This window comes from Bactrocera latifrons, unplaced genomic scaffold, assembly GCF_001853355.1.
Source record: "Bactrocera latifrons isolate USDA-ARS-PBARC rearing strain unplaced genomic scaffold, ASM185335v1 scaffold_473, whole genome shotgun sequence".
Lineage (NCBI taxonomy): Eukaryota > Metazoa > Arthropoda > Insecta > Diptera > Tephritidae > Bactrocera > Bactrocera latifrons.
Window position 1 is genome coordinate 85,453 of NW_017537127.1, and position 13,355 is coordinate 98,807.

At 38.6% G+C, this 13,355-nt stretch overlaps 1 protein-coding gene across 1 annotated transcript; it reads left to right on the plus strand.

The window, feature by feature from the left end:
* The first annotated feature begins 5,710 nt into the window (after nucleotides 1-5,710).
* Nucleotides 5,711-7,037, plus strand: LOC108973381. Its single transcript, XM_018940625.1, has 2 exons — nucleotides 5,711-6,264; nucleotides 6,539-7,037. The coding sequence occupies exons 1-2, from the start codon at nucleotides 5,862-5,864 to the stop codon at nucleotides 6,958-6,960; spliced, it is 825 nt and encodes a 274-aa protein (XP_018796170.1). The 5' UTR covers nucleotides 5,711-5,861; the 3' UTR covers nucleotides 6,961-7,037.
* The last annotated feature ends 6,318 nt before the right edge of the window (nucleotides 7,038-13,355 follow it).

Sequence of the window (13,355 nt, forward strand, 5' to 3'; positions counted from 1 at the left end):
TAATAAAACCATCTTTCTGTACACCGGAACAGAAACCAAAAATTATGTTTATCAAGCTGCGTTACATTGTAAAAAAAATTTCATATGCAGGTGAGCAGAATGACGAGACGTATTCAAATTCGATCGACTGTTTGTCTGTCCATCCATCTGTCCGTCCGCGCAAACTATAACTTTAGTAAAAATAAGGTATCTTAGTGGAACTTCTTAGACATATTCCTTGGCAAAAAAGTAAGGACTGGTTTGTAACTGGACGTAATCGGACCAATGCCACGCTCACCAAACGCCATTAATCGAAAACGTATTAAGTGCTGTAAATGAAGAAACAGAACTAAAATTTAGCACAACGAATTAAGGCGGGAAAACTGTTGTTTTAAAGTCTTTAAAAGGTGCGCGTGACGCGGGATAAAACCTTTTCCAAATATCGCCTTTTCAGGGTGACATCTTATGACAAAAAATCTAATTGTTCAAACCCCTAGGTTCGAAATATGGAGTAGAGGGAGGGGTATCTAGGGAGCAGGAGGCTTTTCGATGATTAGGTTAGGTGTAAATGGCGAGAACGTCGAGACAATAGTCCTAATGGCTGAGTGACCTACGAGTACATTCGGGTCGCTGGGTTCGTTGAGGATAACCCAGACTTCAGATGCATTTTTGCATCAGCGGCAGCTTTTTTATAGGTCGGGTTGCTCTCTGTTGTAATCTCCACTAATGGGAATACCGAACAGTTAAGGTCGTTTTCGCCTCGAACCCCACCAAGGTGGTTAGTGCGTCCTTTCCACTCTGAAAATTTGTACTAAAAGTGCCCAAAAAATAAGGTGACATTTGAATTTAAACTGCGCGCGTCGAAGGATTTGGAGAATTATTTTTTTTTTACGTTGGTAGTACTGTCATTCACATTTATGTCAAATTTCATGTCAAAATATTCATTAGTGTTGGAGATACGTGTCGTTTTGTGAGCTGCTAAAAGTGAATTTTTCGTTTTTTGCGATGTCGAAATTTGTTGAGCAAAGAATTTGCATTAAATTTTGTTTACAGAATAAATTTTCTGCTGCGGATACGTCAAGGATGGTGCAGAAAGCCTTTGGTGATGAGGCTATGTCTAAAAAAATGTTTACAAGGGGTATAATGAGTTTCAAGCCGGCCGTGAACGTGTCGAAGACGAAGAGCGAGCAGGGCGACCATCAACCTCAACCGACGAAGCTCACGTTCAACAAATCAAACATTTGGTGTTGAAAACTCGTCGATTAACAATTAGAGACCTTGCTGATGAAGTTGGCATATCGAAAGGCTCAGCCAATACCATTTTGAAGGATGTTTTGGGGCCTCAAGCGCGTCAAATCTCGACTGGTACCGAAAACATTGAATTTTTTGGAAAAAAGGCGTCGCGTTGAAGTGTGCGAAACGATGCTTTCCGACTACCAGGGTATCATAAAACGCATTATAACTGGCGATGAGACTTGGATCTATGCTTACGACCCCGAAACAACCGATCAATCGAGCGAATATTGTGCCAAAAGAGAGCAGAGACCAAAAAAATCGCGCCAAAGTCGCTCAAAAATTAAGATCATGCTGACTGTTTTCTTCGATTATCGTGGTGTTGTGCATTATGAAYTCCTTCCAACCGGTCAAACAGTCAACAAGGAATATTATTTGAACGTTATGGGCCGTTTGCGTAACGCTATCCGCCTAAAAAAGTCGGAATTGTGGAAAGACAATTCTTGGTTTTTACACCACGATAATGCACCATCCCATACTGCCCTCKTAATTCGTGATCATTTCRBCAAAAACTCAACCCATATCGTTCCGCAACCACCGTATTCACCTGATCTGGCGCCGTGCGACTTCTGGCTGTTCACCAAGCTCAAAAGACCGCTACGGGGACACCGATTTTTTTACGATAGAGGAGATTCAAGCCGCAGCGAAGACGGAACTGAAGGCCATCCCGGAAAGTGACTACAACCAGTGTTTCGAAGATTGGAAAATCCGTTGGCATAAGTGCATTGSATCGGGAGGGGATTACTTTGAAGGGGATGAAATTGATTAGGAAGAATAAATAAAGAATTTTCAAAATAAATAAAATGTTACCTTATTTTTTGGGCTATGAGAAGTTTCTGAAATAGAGGCCCAATTTTTAAATCGCTTCTCCACTATACTTTTTTTCGCTTCTGAAGGATTTTTTTGAGTGAGTTATCGAACTTTTAACAAATTTCGTCATAACCGTTATACTCGAGTGAGTGTGTTTATCTTCCGATGAAAATGGGGGAATTTCACGCTGTTAGAGGAGGTGTCAAAACAAATTCTCCTTAGAAATTTTGGTTAATTTAGCTTTGATAGTTTGTGTGAAATGTAAATTAAACTTATTAAGGGACGGAGCCACGCCCACTTTTTCATCATTTTCAACCCACTGATGTCCCCCACCAAATTAAAGTCTTGTATACTAATTTTACTGTTAGTTAAAGAACTTTAGATAAAATATCAACTACCTGAAGAAGTTATCGCTTCCGCGGACGGACAGACATACAGTCAGTGGGTTAACTACCTAGGGGCTAGGCGGAGCAGTACCCCGGAGCCCTCGAATCATTACCTGAAATCTCCATCGAACTGAACTTTTGGAAATTTCTTCCATTTTCAAAATAAATATGGCAGGTTGCAACCCTACTTTAATCATGAAAACTCAGTTGAGATAAATTCAAAAGTTAAGCCCCTAAATTCTTTCTGTAGGTTGGCAATTTGACGTTTTATTATGAATTCGAGTTAAGATTTTTTTCGAGATCGATTAAAAAATTTATACTGTATCAGAAGTAAAGTGAATATCAATATACTTTTCGGTACTGGTAATACAATATAGTGGTTAAATTTTATTTGATCTTACCACTCATATTGATGTCCGTTAAGTCAATAAATTGTGTCAAATTTATGTATTTCGTCTACAGCTCAATGTACAACGCAAAATATCGTGTAAAACGCAATAGGTACATTAATTCAGATTATTGCAGATCTTCGTTATTTTGATATTATCAAAGCATTTTTAGAAATAGTTCTAAAGAGTCCTAGTAAAGATGAGCTTTACAAAAATGCAACCTTCAATTTGGGCGAGGCAAGTAAAGGTTTAGCAGTGACCAAAGTAAAGTTCAAAATTTATAGAAATAAAAATATGGTATTAATACCCATTTACAAGAAAAAAAGGCAAGAAAAGTTAAAAAACATTTTAATGATTTAGGAGCTGATCACCGATTTCCAAATCGAAAAAAATATTTATTTCATTTCCTAACACCAACATTTTTCATACAATTAAGTTATAATGAACGCAACTTCATTATTCAGAAATATTCAGATATAATAGGCTCTAGTTTTTCACTTCGTATGGTTAATATTTACCAGCTAGTTTTACCTCAACTAACTCAAGCACGGACTGTTCACCAATTATGTAAGAAATAATGAACAAATTATATAACGGAAGTTTTTACAGCAATGTTATTATTCTTTAATTAATTGTAGTTTATGTTGTTACTGTTTAATACCTGCGCTACAGTTCATTTTAGCATTTCTCATATTTTATATTTCATAATTTTATTCGACCTAATCAGTTTACATAGCAGTGGGCCCATTTTTGAAATTGCCCCAGGTCCCTTAGTTACGTAGCTACGCCACTGCATACCGTCACTCGGTATTCAACTCGACACGCCCTCCTGGTGGTCTATTTATATATAGATTGTTTTTAGGCGACACAAACAGCCGTTAGGTAGACAAACGTATTAAGTATCAACACGTTGCGAGGGCATAATAGTAGAAACTGAACAGAAATATGTTGCTTATACGTAGTGTGGTACTGTGAAAGCTGCGTTGATTCGAGAGTCATATATATATACATACACATATATTTTTTCAATTGAAACAATTACGCACAAATACATTTGTATTCATTTACTTGCATTGCTATATGGATTTTAAATTTCATTAGAAAATTAAGAGAATGCACTTTTGCAATAACTGACCCAAATTTGAAATAATTTGACGTTTATTCTACTTTACAACCCAAATAACGCAAAATGCCACGACATGAAGCCCTATTATGAGCATGTGATGGTATGCCCAAATACTGTATGATCAGGCAGTAACTACATAAAATGAATATTAATTCACAAAAAAGGCAAGCCAAAAATGTGCCTTTATGAATTACATTTTTTCATAATATTTGTTATTTGGTACCTAGTGTAGGTTTTTACATAAGTATGTATATATCAGACTTTTTTCTTTTTCTGCCTAATTTTTTAATACACACATATATACCTACACATCCATAAGTATCATCAAAGCTATGCAAGTGCAGAATGAGTTTATGGACGAAGTCTGCATACTTTTCAAATTTTTTTACTTCAAAGGCACTCACTCTTATGCTTGAACTTATACACAAATCCCCATCAGTACATAAAAATATTAATATCTCCGTAATAAACTTATAATACACACCTAGTGTGCATGTGTATATGTACTAAATCTATTTGTGCATATTTTGTAATGGTCGCGAGGAAAAATATGGCAACGGAACTCGTCTACCACACGTAAACCGAAAAGAAACACACTCATTTCCACACCCAACCATCACCTGTATAAATTTGGTAAGTAAGTTAGGTTTCGATTTCATAACCAAAATTGTTAAACAAATTCGAGTTCCGCATGGAGTGCAAGTTAATGGTATCAATGACAGTGGTTCCAAACACCCACAACTAAGTAAAAAATTGCTGCCACAACTTGGCTACCCAGTAACCAAAAGTGTGTGTGTTTTGTAGTTCAACAACAGAAAATTGGCACAAGCATAGCGTTTGACGACAGCCAATTGAATTATGTTCGCTGAAATATGTGTGCGTGTATGTATGTGTTCAAGAGTATTTGTAATTGTAATGTGGTTGTTGTTACTGTCTCACGCATTGCATTTCTTTCGATTGACGCGCATTTCTTCACTTGACGTTTCGACTGTTTACGTCCGATTTGTTGCTTTTGCCGTTGGCTGAAAGTAGTCGCGTAAGAGTGCCGCTCTTGCATACTAAGTAGGCTGAGCAGGCGTACACTCACACTAACTCACTTGATTTGGCTGCAAAGCATTGACCATCGTTTTCATTTACGCCGTTCTTTACTCAAATATTTCACTATGTAGTAGTAGTAAATAGTAGTAGTGGGTAAATAGTGATATTGGAGTGACGATTCATAGCCAAGTTTAAGTTTAGCCGCGCACATGGTAAAAGTGTTATTGGCAATGGAAATGAGTTGCGGCGTTGAAGAATTCACACCCTTACATCATGTAAACTTATACCGTTTTATCCCTTCCCCCATAACTGCTTCCAAAAACTGTTGCTTTGTGACTCAAATGAAAGCTACACTTCATCAGCAAGCAGCAAAAGTTCCGAAATCGAAGCCAAAAACATTTCAATGTGTCGGTTTTTTGGGCAAACCTAGTAAGAGTGGCGCTATTGCCACACCAATCGTGCTGTTGCCGTTGTCCAAAAACGTTCACGCGTACCTGAAGTGTCCAATGAAGCGCGTCTTATATGCAATTTAGTAGTGGCTTTCCCTCCCAACTCCCACACCAGTGCGGCCGCTGCTTCAATGTTTACTTGGCCTCTTCAACCGCTAGTCGACGAGCATACTCTCTGGCCGTTTGCCGCCGGCTTGAGGCTTCTGGGGAGCGGCAGTATAAAACCATGAGTATACGACCAAGTGGATATCATTGTCTCATTATCGATTCTGTAGTGAACACACAGCAATCTAGTAGCCAGTCATCGCATAACGGTCACTGAAACGCGTCGTTCACTATCTCAATTTCTTTAATTTCTTTCCCCTCAAAACTGATTTGAGTTTGTATCGAAATGGCGTTCCATTTTACGTCCTTGATCGCGTTCGGTTGTTTATTGCTCGTAGCCGCTTCGCCAATCAATGCTGCCGCCATTGATAATTCTGTGGCAGAGCCCCGCATACGCAATACGGATGAGCTGCTCACCACAATTGTGGATAAGTGTTTCCATGCCAATGGACTGTATTGTTTGAAAGAGAAAGTTTTGACCTATTTGGATGGTGTGGCCGGAGTCGAGGAGGATATTAGTGGACGCGCTTTCAATGAAGATATCATCGATAAAGTGATCGTCGATCGTGTTGGCCGAATCTTAAATAACAATGAATTCCGCCTGCGCTTGCCCGAAACCGGATTCGGCAGCTCAATCGTCAGCTATAGTACTGCGCGCGGTTTTGACGTGGAAGTGCCCGAGACTGGAGGTGAGTGTGAACAAGAATTAATAAGGGAGGTTAATAGGTAATTTAGGAAGATTTATAACGTTCAACGATTAAATTGGCAATTTCAAAAGAAAGATTTAGCTTCGTATTCTAAGGAACAATACAATGAATTACTTTAGTAATAGCTAGCAAATTGGAAGAAACTTGAATACCAACGTAAGATGTTGCTAAAAACTGCAGAAACATAAATGATCTTTAAATTCTTATAATACTATATTTTTCCTTTTTTTTTTTTTTTTGTGTCTTAAATTTATAGCTCGCGGCGAGAAGAAGAAGGATAAATTGCTCCTTCCTCTGTTGTTGCTCATGAAACTGAAGTTGAAGGTCGTCATGCCAATTCTTTTGGGTCTGATTGGACTCAAAGCATTCAAGGCTTTGATTTTGTCGAAAATCGCTATTAAACTGGTACTTGGCTTCCTTATCTACAACTTGATCACCAAATTATCCGGTGCTAAAATGATGATGATGCCGGCACCCATGCCAGCGGCCGAATACGGTCCACCCAGCACTACCGCCTCTTCATACGACCCAAGCAGCTGGGAACCAGCCAGCGGTGGCCCATATGCCCGCTGGGACTCACAGAGCCTCGCATACAGCTCATACCACCCCAGCTCTAGCTCATACAACTCCGGCTCCAGCTCCACTGGTTCATCGTCCAGCTACAGCTCATCATCGTAAATGAAAGTAAACACAGCACATCTAGAATTTTTACTCCAAAAATTTATTCGGTGGACCTTATCACACCAACCTGTACATAAGTATACATAGAAAAACCAAGGAAAACAAAACTAAGAGATTATAGTATCGAAAAATCGGAAACTAGGAAAAGGAAAGGACTAAGACATACGCTGAACTACCATTTAATCCATTTAGTATATTTATTAATTGTAATTTATTTTTATTATTTTAAGTATTTAGTCATTCTACTATGTACTGTGCTATCACTTTTCCAACTTTCCATTTAGTACTCTCTCTAAAATTTTCTATTTTAATATTTTCACTTTAAACTTTTTATCTATAAAATCCCCACTTTTATTTCGAATTTCTATTCTTCCACACGCTTTCCTTTTTTCTAGTGCTTTATTATGCATTAACTTGCATCTTTTGTTAAATATTTACCTTCTTTCTTTTGGAAAAACTCCGACCAAAAATCAAAATCCAAATAACTAAGTTAATATTTATTTTAATTTATTGAGATGCAAACGAAAAATTAAAAATAAAAATAATAAAATGAATTTTTAAATATTTTGAGTTTTCTTTCACATCCAAGGATATCAATGCAATTCTCCAATTTAAAAATATTTTGATTTGAATAGTCACTGACTTGCTCACTGAAGCTGTTGCTTTCCAATTACTTTACATCTTTTCACTAAAGATTTTGAAATTTTATTTCGAATGCATGACGGCAGTAAAACACTACCTATAAGTGTTCTCATTTAATATCTATTGTATACTCGAATTTTTTCGTTTCATTCATTCGCATTTCGTGACTAAGTAATGTGTGTAACACAATGCTAGCGACAGACTGCAGCAGCACGACAGTGAACTGAAAATGGCGTTGTGAATCCTACTACATRAACGTTTGTGAGAGGGCAGCAACATAACAATGGCCGGAATGTACACAAAACAACGCAGTTGTCCACTTTGCATGTACACAATTTCGATGTGGCCATACTAATACCTTGCACTTCAATGAAATTTTAATATTTTGTTCAAAGTGAAATTTTTAATCAAAAAATTTATACATAGGTAAATTTATTTGTTTTAAATTATCAATGGTTATTATAAATGATGTAACAGAGCTATTTTATGCTTTTATTTGTAAAATAACGTCAAGTTTGTTAGAGCTGTGAATAATTTTACATTTTACATATTAGTGGCATCACCACTCTACCTCATCTCTCTATCTTCCATTCTACTGTCGTCCTACTGTCGTTGGCAAATATAGGATCAAACTGAAGTTAGCGACGACAACTGTCGGCCTGAAATCGTGTAGTGGTGCAGCTGTCAAAATAGGTCCGTCCATAAGAACGTGTGTATTTTAATATTTGACAGATGTCGTTTGCAGTCTGTCGCGAGCATTGTATTCCACATATGTCACCGTAACCTATTTCACACGGAAGTACTCGTCCGATTAATCACGAAATATACATACATATATGTTTAACGCTGAATTGTCGAATGTTTTAAGACCGCAGCAAGTCACACATTGCGCGTTACCAGATTAGCACATATCGAAGCTTTATAATAATTGCTCTTGCAATTTCAGACACTTTGTTTGTTTCTTAATCTGTTTCGTTTGCAACTTTGTATTCTCCTGCACTCGCAGGAAGTGTAAATTAACGGCTTTTGGTTCTTTCTGCAACACAATTACGAATACTCCAATAAATTTGTGCAACTTCCATAAAAAAATACTTTACACGAAATTCTGATCTGCGTTATGTCCTCTTTTGCTTCTATTTTCATAATTTACAGAACGAGGAGCACCAGCTGAGTCGTGGTTGATCACTATTTGTCATGGCTTTTTCAACGAGCCTGTTGAAATTTATATTTATATTTACAATTTTTAAATGCTAATATAATAATATAAATGGGAGAATTGAGGAATGTGTAGAAGTACACGCAAGTAAGGAAAGTTCTCTGATCGCCATTCACTTGGGAGTGGTCAGAAACGATTCTTTTACATATGACTCAAGCACCTCACTAATTCCGGTCTTTGACCAAGTATCCTCTGGGTAGCCTAAGAACATCCGTTTGAAGGCGAGCTAAAGTGAGAAGCCGAAACATCCCCTCCACAGGATTAAGCGCTGGGTTTGGGACCCGCCACGTAAAAAATCATACCAATGAAAAGGAACAACAAGCGTTGGATGTATTACCCGCTTTTGATGACGACATTGGCAAACGAAATAAGGACTACGAATTGATTGCATGTACCTGGAATGTCCGGTCCCTTAATAGGGAAAGTGCCGCTGCCCAGCTGGTTGATGTCCTCGTGAAAATAAAGGCTGCCGTCCACGAAATGCGATGGACGGGACAAGGACAGAGACGACTAGATCCTTGTGGCATTTACTACAATGGCCATATAAAGGAGCGCAAGTTTGGTGTGGGATTCGTAGTGGGAGAGGGACTCCGCCGCCGAGCGAGGTTCTTCAATTTTGGGCCCACGCCCCGACGCAAGAGAAGGACGATGTGATCAAAGATACCTTCCATGAGCGCTTGAAGCGTACTTATGAGAACTGGCCCCGCCACGATGTCAAAATCGTGCTTGGCGACTTTAACGCCAGGGTGGGCAAAGAAGGTATCATTGGCACTACGGTCGGTAAATTCAGCCTTCACGACGAAACATCCCCAAATGGGTTGAGGCTGGTCGACTTCGTCGGGGCCCGAAATATGGTTTTCTGTGGTATTAGATTACAGCAAAAGAAAATATATCAAGCTACCTGGCTGTCTCCGTATCGAAAAGCAATCAGCCAGATCGATCATGATGCCATAGACGGAAGACACGTCTCCAGTGTTATAGACGTGCGTACGCTCCGAGGTCCTAACATCGACTCGATATCATCGGCCTCAACATCCGCGCCGTTAGTTCTGCTTTCTCCAGACTGGACAAAATATCTCCTGTCATCAAACAAACACTCGTCGCACTCGCGACTTGGCTCTGACGTCACTGTTGACAGTCATAACTTTGAAGTCGTACATAATTTCATCTATCTTGGGACCAGCGTAAACACCACCAATAATGTCAGTCTTGAAATCCAACGCAGGATAACTCTTGCCAGCAGATGCTACTTCGGACTGAGTAGGCAATTGTTAAGTTATGCAGCTCCAATTATTTTCTCCAGCAGCAGATTGAAGAAATCGCACGATGGGAGTCGCCTTGTCTGAAACGTCGTTTGGCATCGAACGGCTCGGGGAGGTCCTTCCCGATCCTGACGGAGCTTTTGGTGTTGCTCAACGTCAATTTACACAGCCGTATTAGTTTTGCGGGGATACCAAATTCAGACATCTCGGCATAAAGGCAGCTCCTTTTCGTGCTGTCGAAAGCAGCTTTGAAATCGACGAAGAGGTGGTGAGTGTCGATTCTCCTTTTACGGGTCTTTTCCAAGATTTGGCGCATGGTGAATATCTGGTCGGTTGTTGATTTGCCAGGTCTAAAGCCACACTGATAAGGTCCAATCAGTTTGTTGACGGTGGACTTAAAGCTTTCACACAATACACTCGATAGAACCTTATACGCGACGTTAAGAAGGCTTATCGCAGGGTCGTCGGCGCAGATTGTGGGGTCTCCCTTTTCGTGGATTGGGCATAGCACACTTAAATTCCAATCGTTGGGCCGTGTTTGAATAGCTCGGCCGGCAATCCATCGGCCCCCGCTGCTTTGTTGTTTTTCAGGCGGGTAATTGCTATTCGAACTCCTTCATGGTAGGGCAATAGATCGTCTGCTCCATCGTCATCGATTGCGGAATCGGGTTCACCTTCTCCTGGCGTTGTACGTTCACTTATTTTTGTAGAATTTTCGAGCATTAACCCTGTCGGCCAGCTTATCAAGCTCTTCACACTCATGCATTTCGACCTCTTTCTTTTCCTGTCTGAAAATGCGTCTCGTAACGTTGCGAGGTAGGCAGATTGTTTCTCTCTGCTCTTTTGCACTTTCCGAAAACCAATGGTTTCGGTTGCAGCTGTACGTAAGGAGTTTGAAATGCCGTCCCACAGTTCTCTTATACCGAGTGGTTGACGAGTGCTCTCAGAGAGCAGGAGTGAAATCCGAGTAGAAAATCGTTCGGCTGTCTGTTGTGATTGCAGCTTATCGACGTCGAACCTTCCTAGTGTTTGTTGGCGTGCGTTTTTTGCTGCACAGAGGCGGGTGCGAGTCTTGGCTCTAACGAGATAGTGGTCCGAGTCGATGTTAGGACGTCGGAGCGCACGCAAATCTAAAACACTGGGGACGTGTCTTCCGTCTATCACAACATGATCGATCTGGTTAGTGGTTTTTCGATCCGGAGACAGCCAGGTAGCTTAATGATTTAAAATTTCAGATCTCGAAAATTGTATTATTGGTTTTATAGAGGCTATACAAGTACATGTGTGATACCTCTACATAGGACGATATACGCCGTATAAAGTTATCCGGAAGTTCGAAATACTTTATATTAGATAAATGGTGACTGAGGTCAATATAGACCCAATTCAAGCAATTTTTCTCATTTAGACGTATAATGTCAACTGTAGGTATGGGGATTATTGTTACTGAAGGGCCGCACAGAAACCTTCGGGAATACACTCTGAAGGCGCTATTCAAGGAAATTTTATCCTATTGTATTAATTGGTGCTTTGTATGTATACCGGAATGTGAGAGAAGCACATGGAATTTCAAATAGTGTTATATGGGAAGTAGGCCGATTTCCCTAATATTTGTAATATAACAAAATAATATTTAAAAATTATTATTTACAGAATTTGGTGGATTCTGGTATCGGTTTTTAATGTTGGCAATCTCACTTTGCTGTTAGCACAACACATTCCATGCGTTTCAGCTTGGGACTTAGCCCGTTCACAATGTGGACAAATTGCGTTCATTATTCCAATGTATTCGTACATACTACATATACTCAATCTGACTGTTGTAATTAAATGTAGCATGCATCATTTCAGCCAAACAGTGCTACGTATTCGTGATCGCCGTTACAAAAACTGTGATAAATTAAAAACCACCCGACGGATTTTGTGCAAAGTTCACATAAACCATCGAAACAAATCCTAAAGATTTCGTATAAATATGTAAGCGTTCTTGAGTTATGAAATTACAATGAAGTGACATCACTTTTTATATATATAGATATGTGTATACAATAAGTATGATATTATAAAACCTATCTTTTCCATTGACCTTTTAACTCTTGACAATAAGAATAATATACGATTGAACCGTACGCCAGGTGAAATATTGAATCATGACCGGTGCTAGAATTAAATTTTACGTCTGAGATGGTATACGAAATATTTGTGGAAGCCGGTGTAATAATGGACGATCCCATGTCACGGGACCTGATCAAACGATTTGAACTATGTAAATTTACAGTGTGAAACTGTGAAAATTAATGAAATCAGATCAGAACCACGTTTATTTAACATATAGCACAATTTAATTTTCACTTGATTCTTTCACTTTCCAGTACACAAATCAGAAAGTAATTGACATAACGAGTTAAAACTTTGTAGGAATAATATCTTTAGTGTGTGCCATCATATGAGCAAAAATTATTCAATTTCAACAAAAGCTGTATCTATAGTTGACTTTTGGACGAAATATTGATCGATGTGTGAGATATACAATGGCAATTCTGACATAACCTTTTTCTGACAATCGTTGTCCTGTGTGTAAAAAATATTTTTAATCGAGTAAATACTTCCTTGAGCCCTAATATAAAGATGTTCGATCTTCCAGGTGACTTTATGCTGAATATATCGGCTAATGTTTCAGTTATCTCAAAATTATGTTCAAATTAAACATAGGGAACATTTTTTTAAATGTGGCATGATAGTAGTTAATAGATAAAAACGGGTCGTTATTACCCCACCTTTTATATCCCTTACTACGTATAATGATTTTCGTTTTTCTCAGCTTAGCTCACTTAGCTCTTTCTTACTTGTCAAGGGTTAATATTAAATATAATGTAGTCCTAAATTTATGAATTTTAATGAATGCACGTTGATACTTCTACAGATCCAAATTAAATACATACGTAGATTGCATGTGGAAGTGGTATTCGATGTTGTTGTTTTATTGTGTATGTTTTGAAGATTCAAGCGACAAACAGCTGTTTAGTTCACCAATATATAATTATTATCATAGTTACACAAACACACACTACGTTAATTATATACCAGTTAAAAGTTGCTTCTAAGAAAAGTATCCCACAGTCATCGAGATAAAAGTTGTAATAAAGTTAATTATCATTATAGACGTACAAAGTATATACTATATATGTGTGCATGCATAACCTAATAAGTTTAGCGGCATTGCCTATATAAACAGCTGCTTATTCATAGATAATGCTGAGAGCGAGCAAAAG

What these genes read in the sequence shown, in the direction of transcription:
- LOC108973381 (XM_018940625.1), top strand. Translation starts at nt 5,862, where the DNA reads ATGGCGTTCCATTTTACGTCCTTGATCGCGTTCGGTTGTTTATTGCTC. An exon ending in GGAAGTGCCCGAGACTGGAG is followed by an intron (nt 6,265 to 6,538) that starts GTGAGTGTGAAC and finishes TTAAATTTATAG; the next exon opens with CTCGCGGCGAGAAGAAGAAG.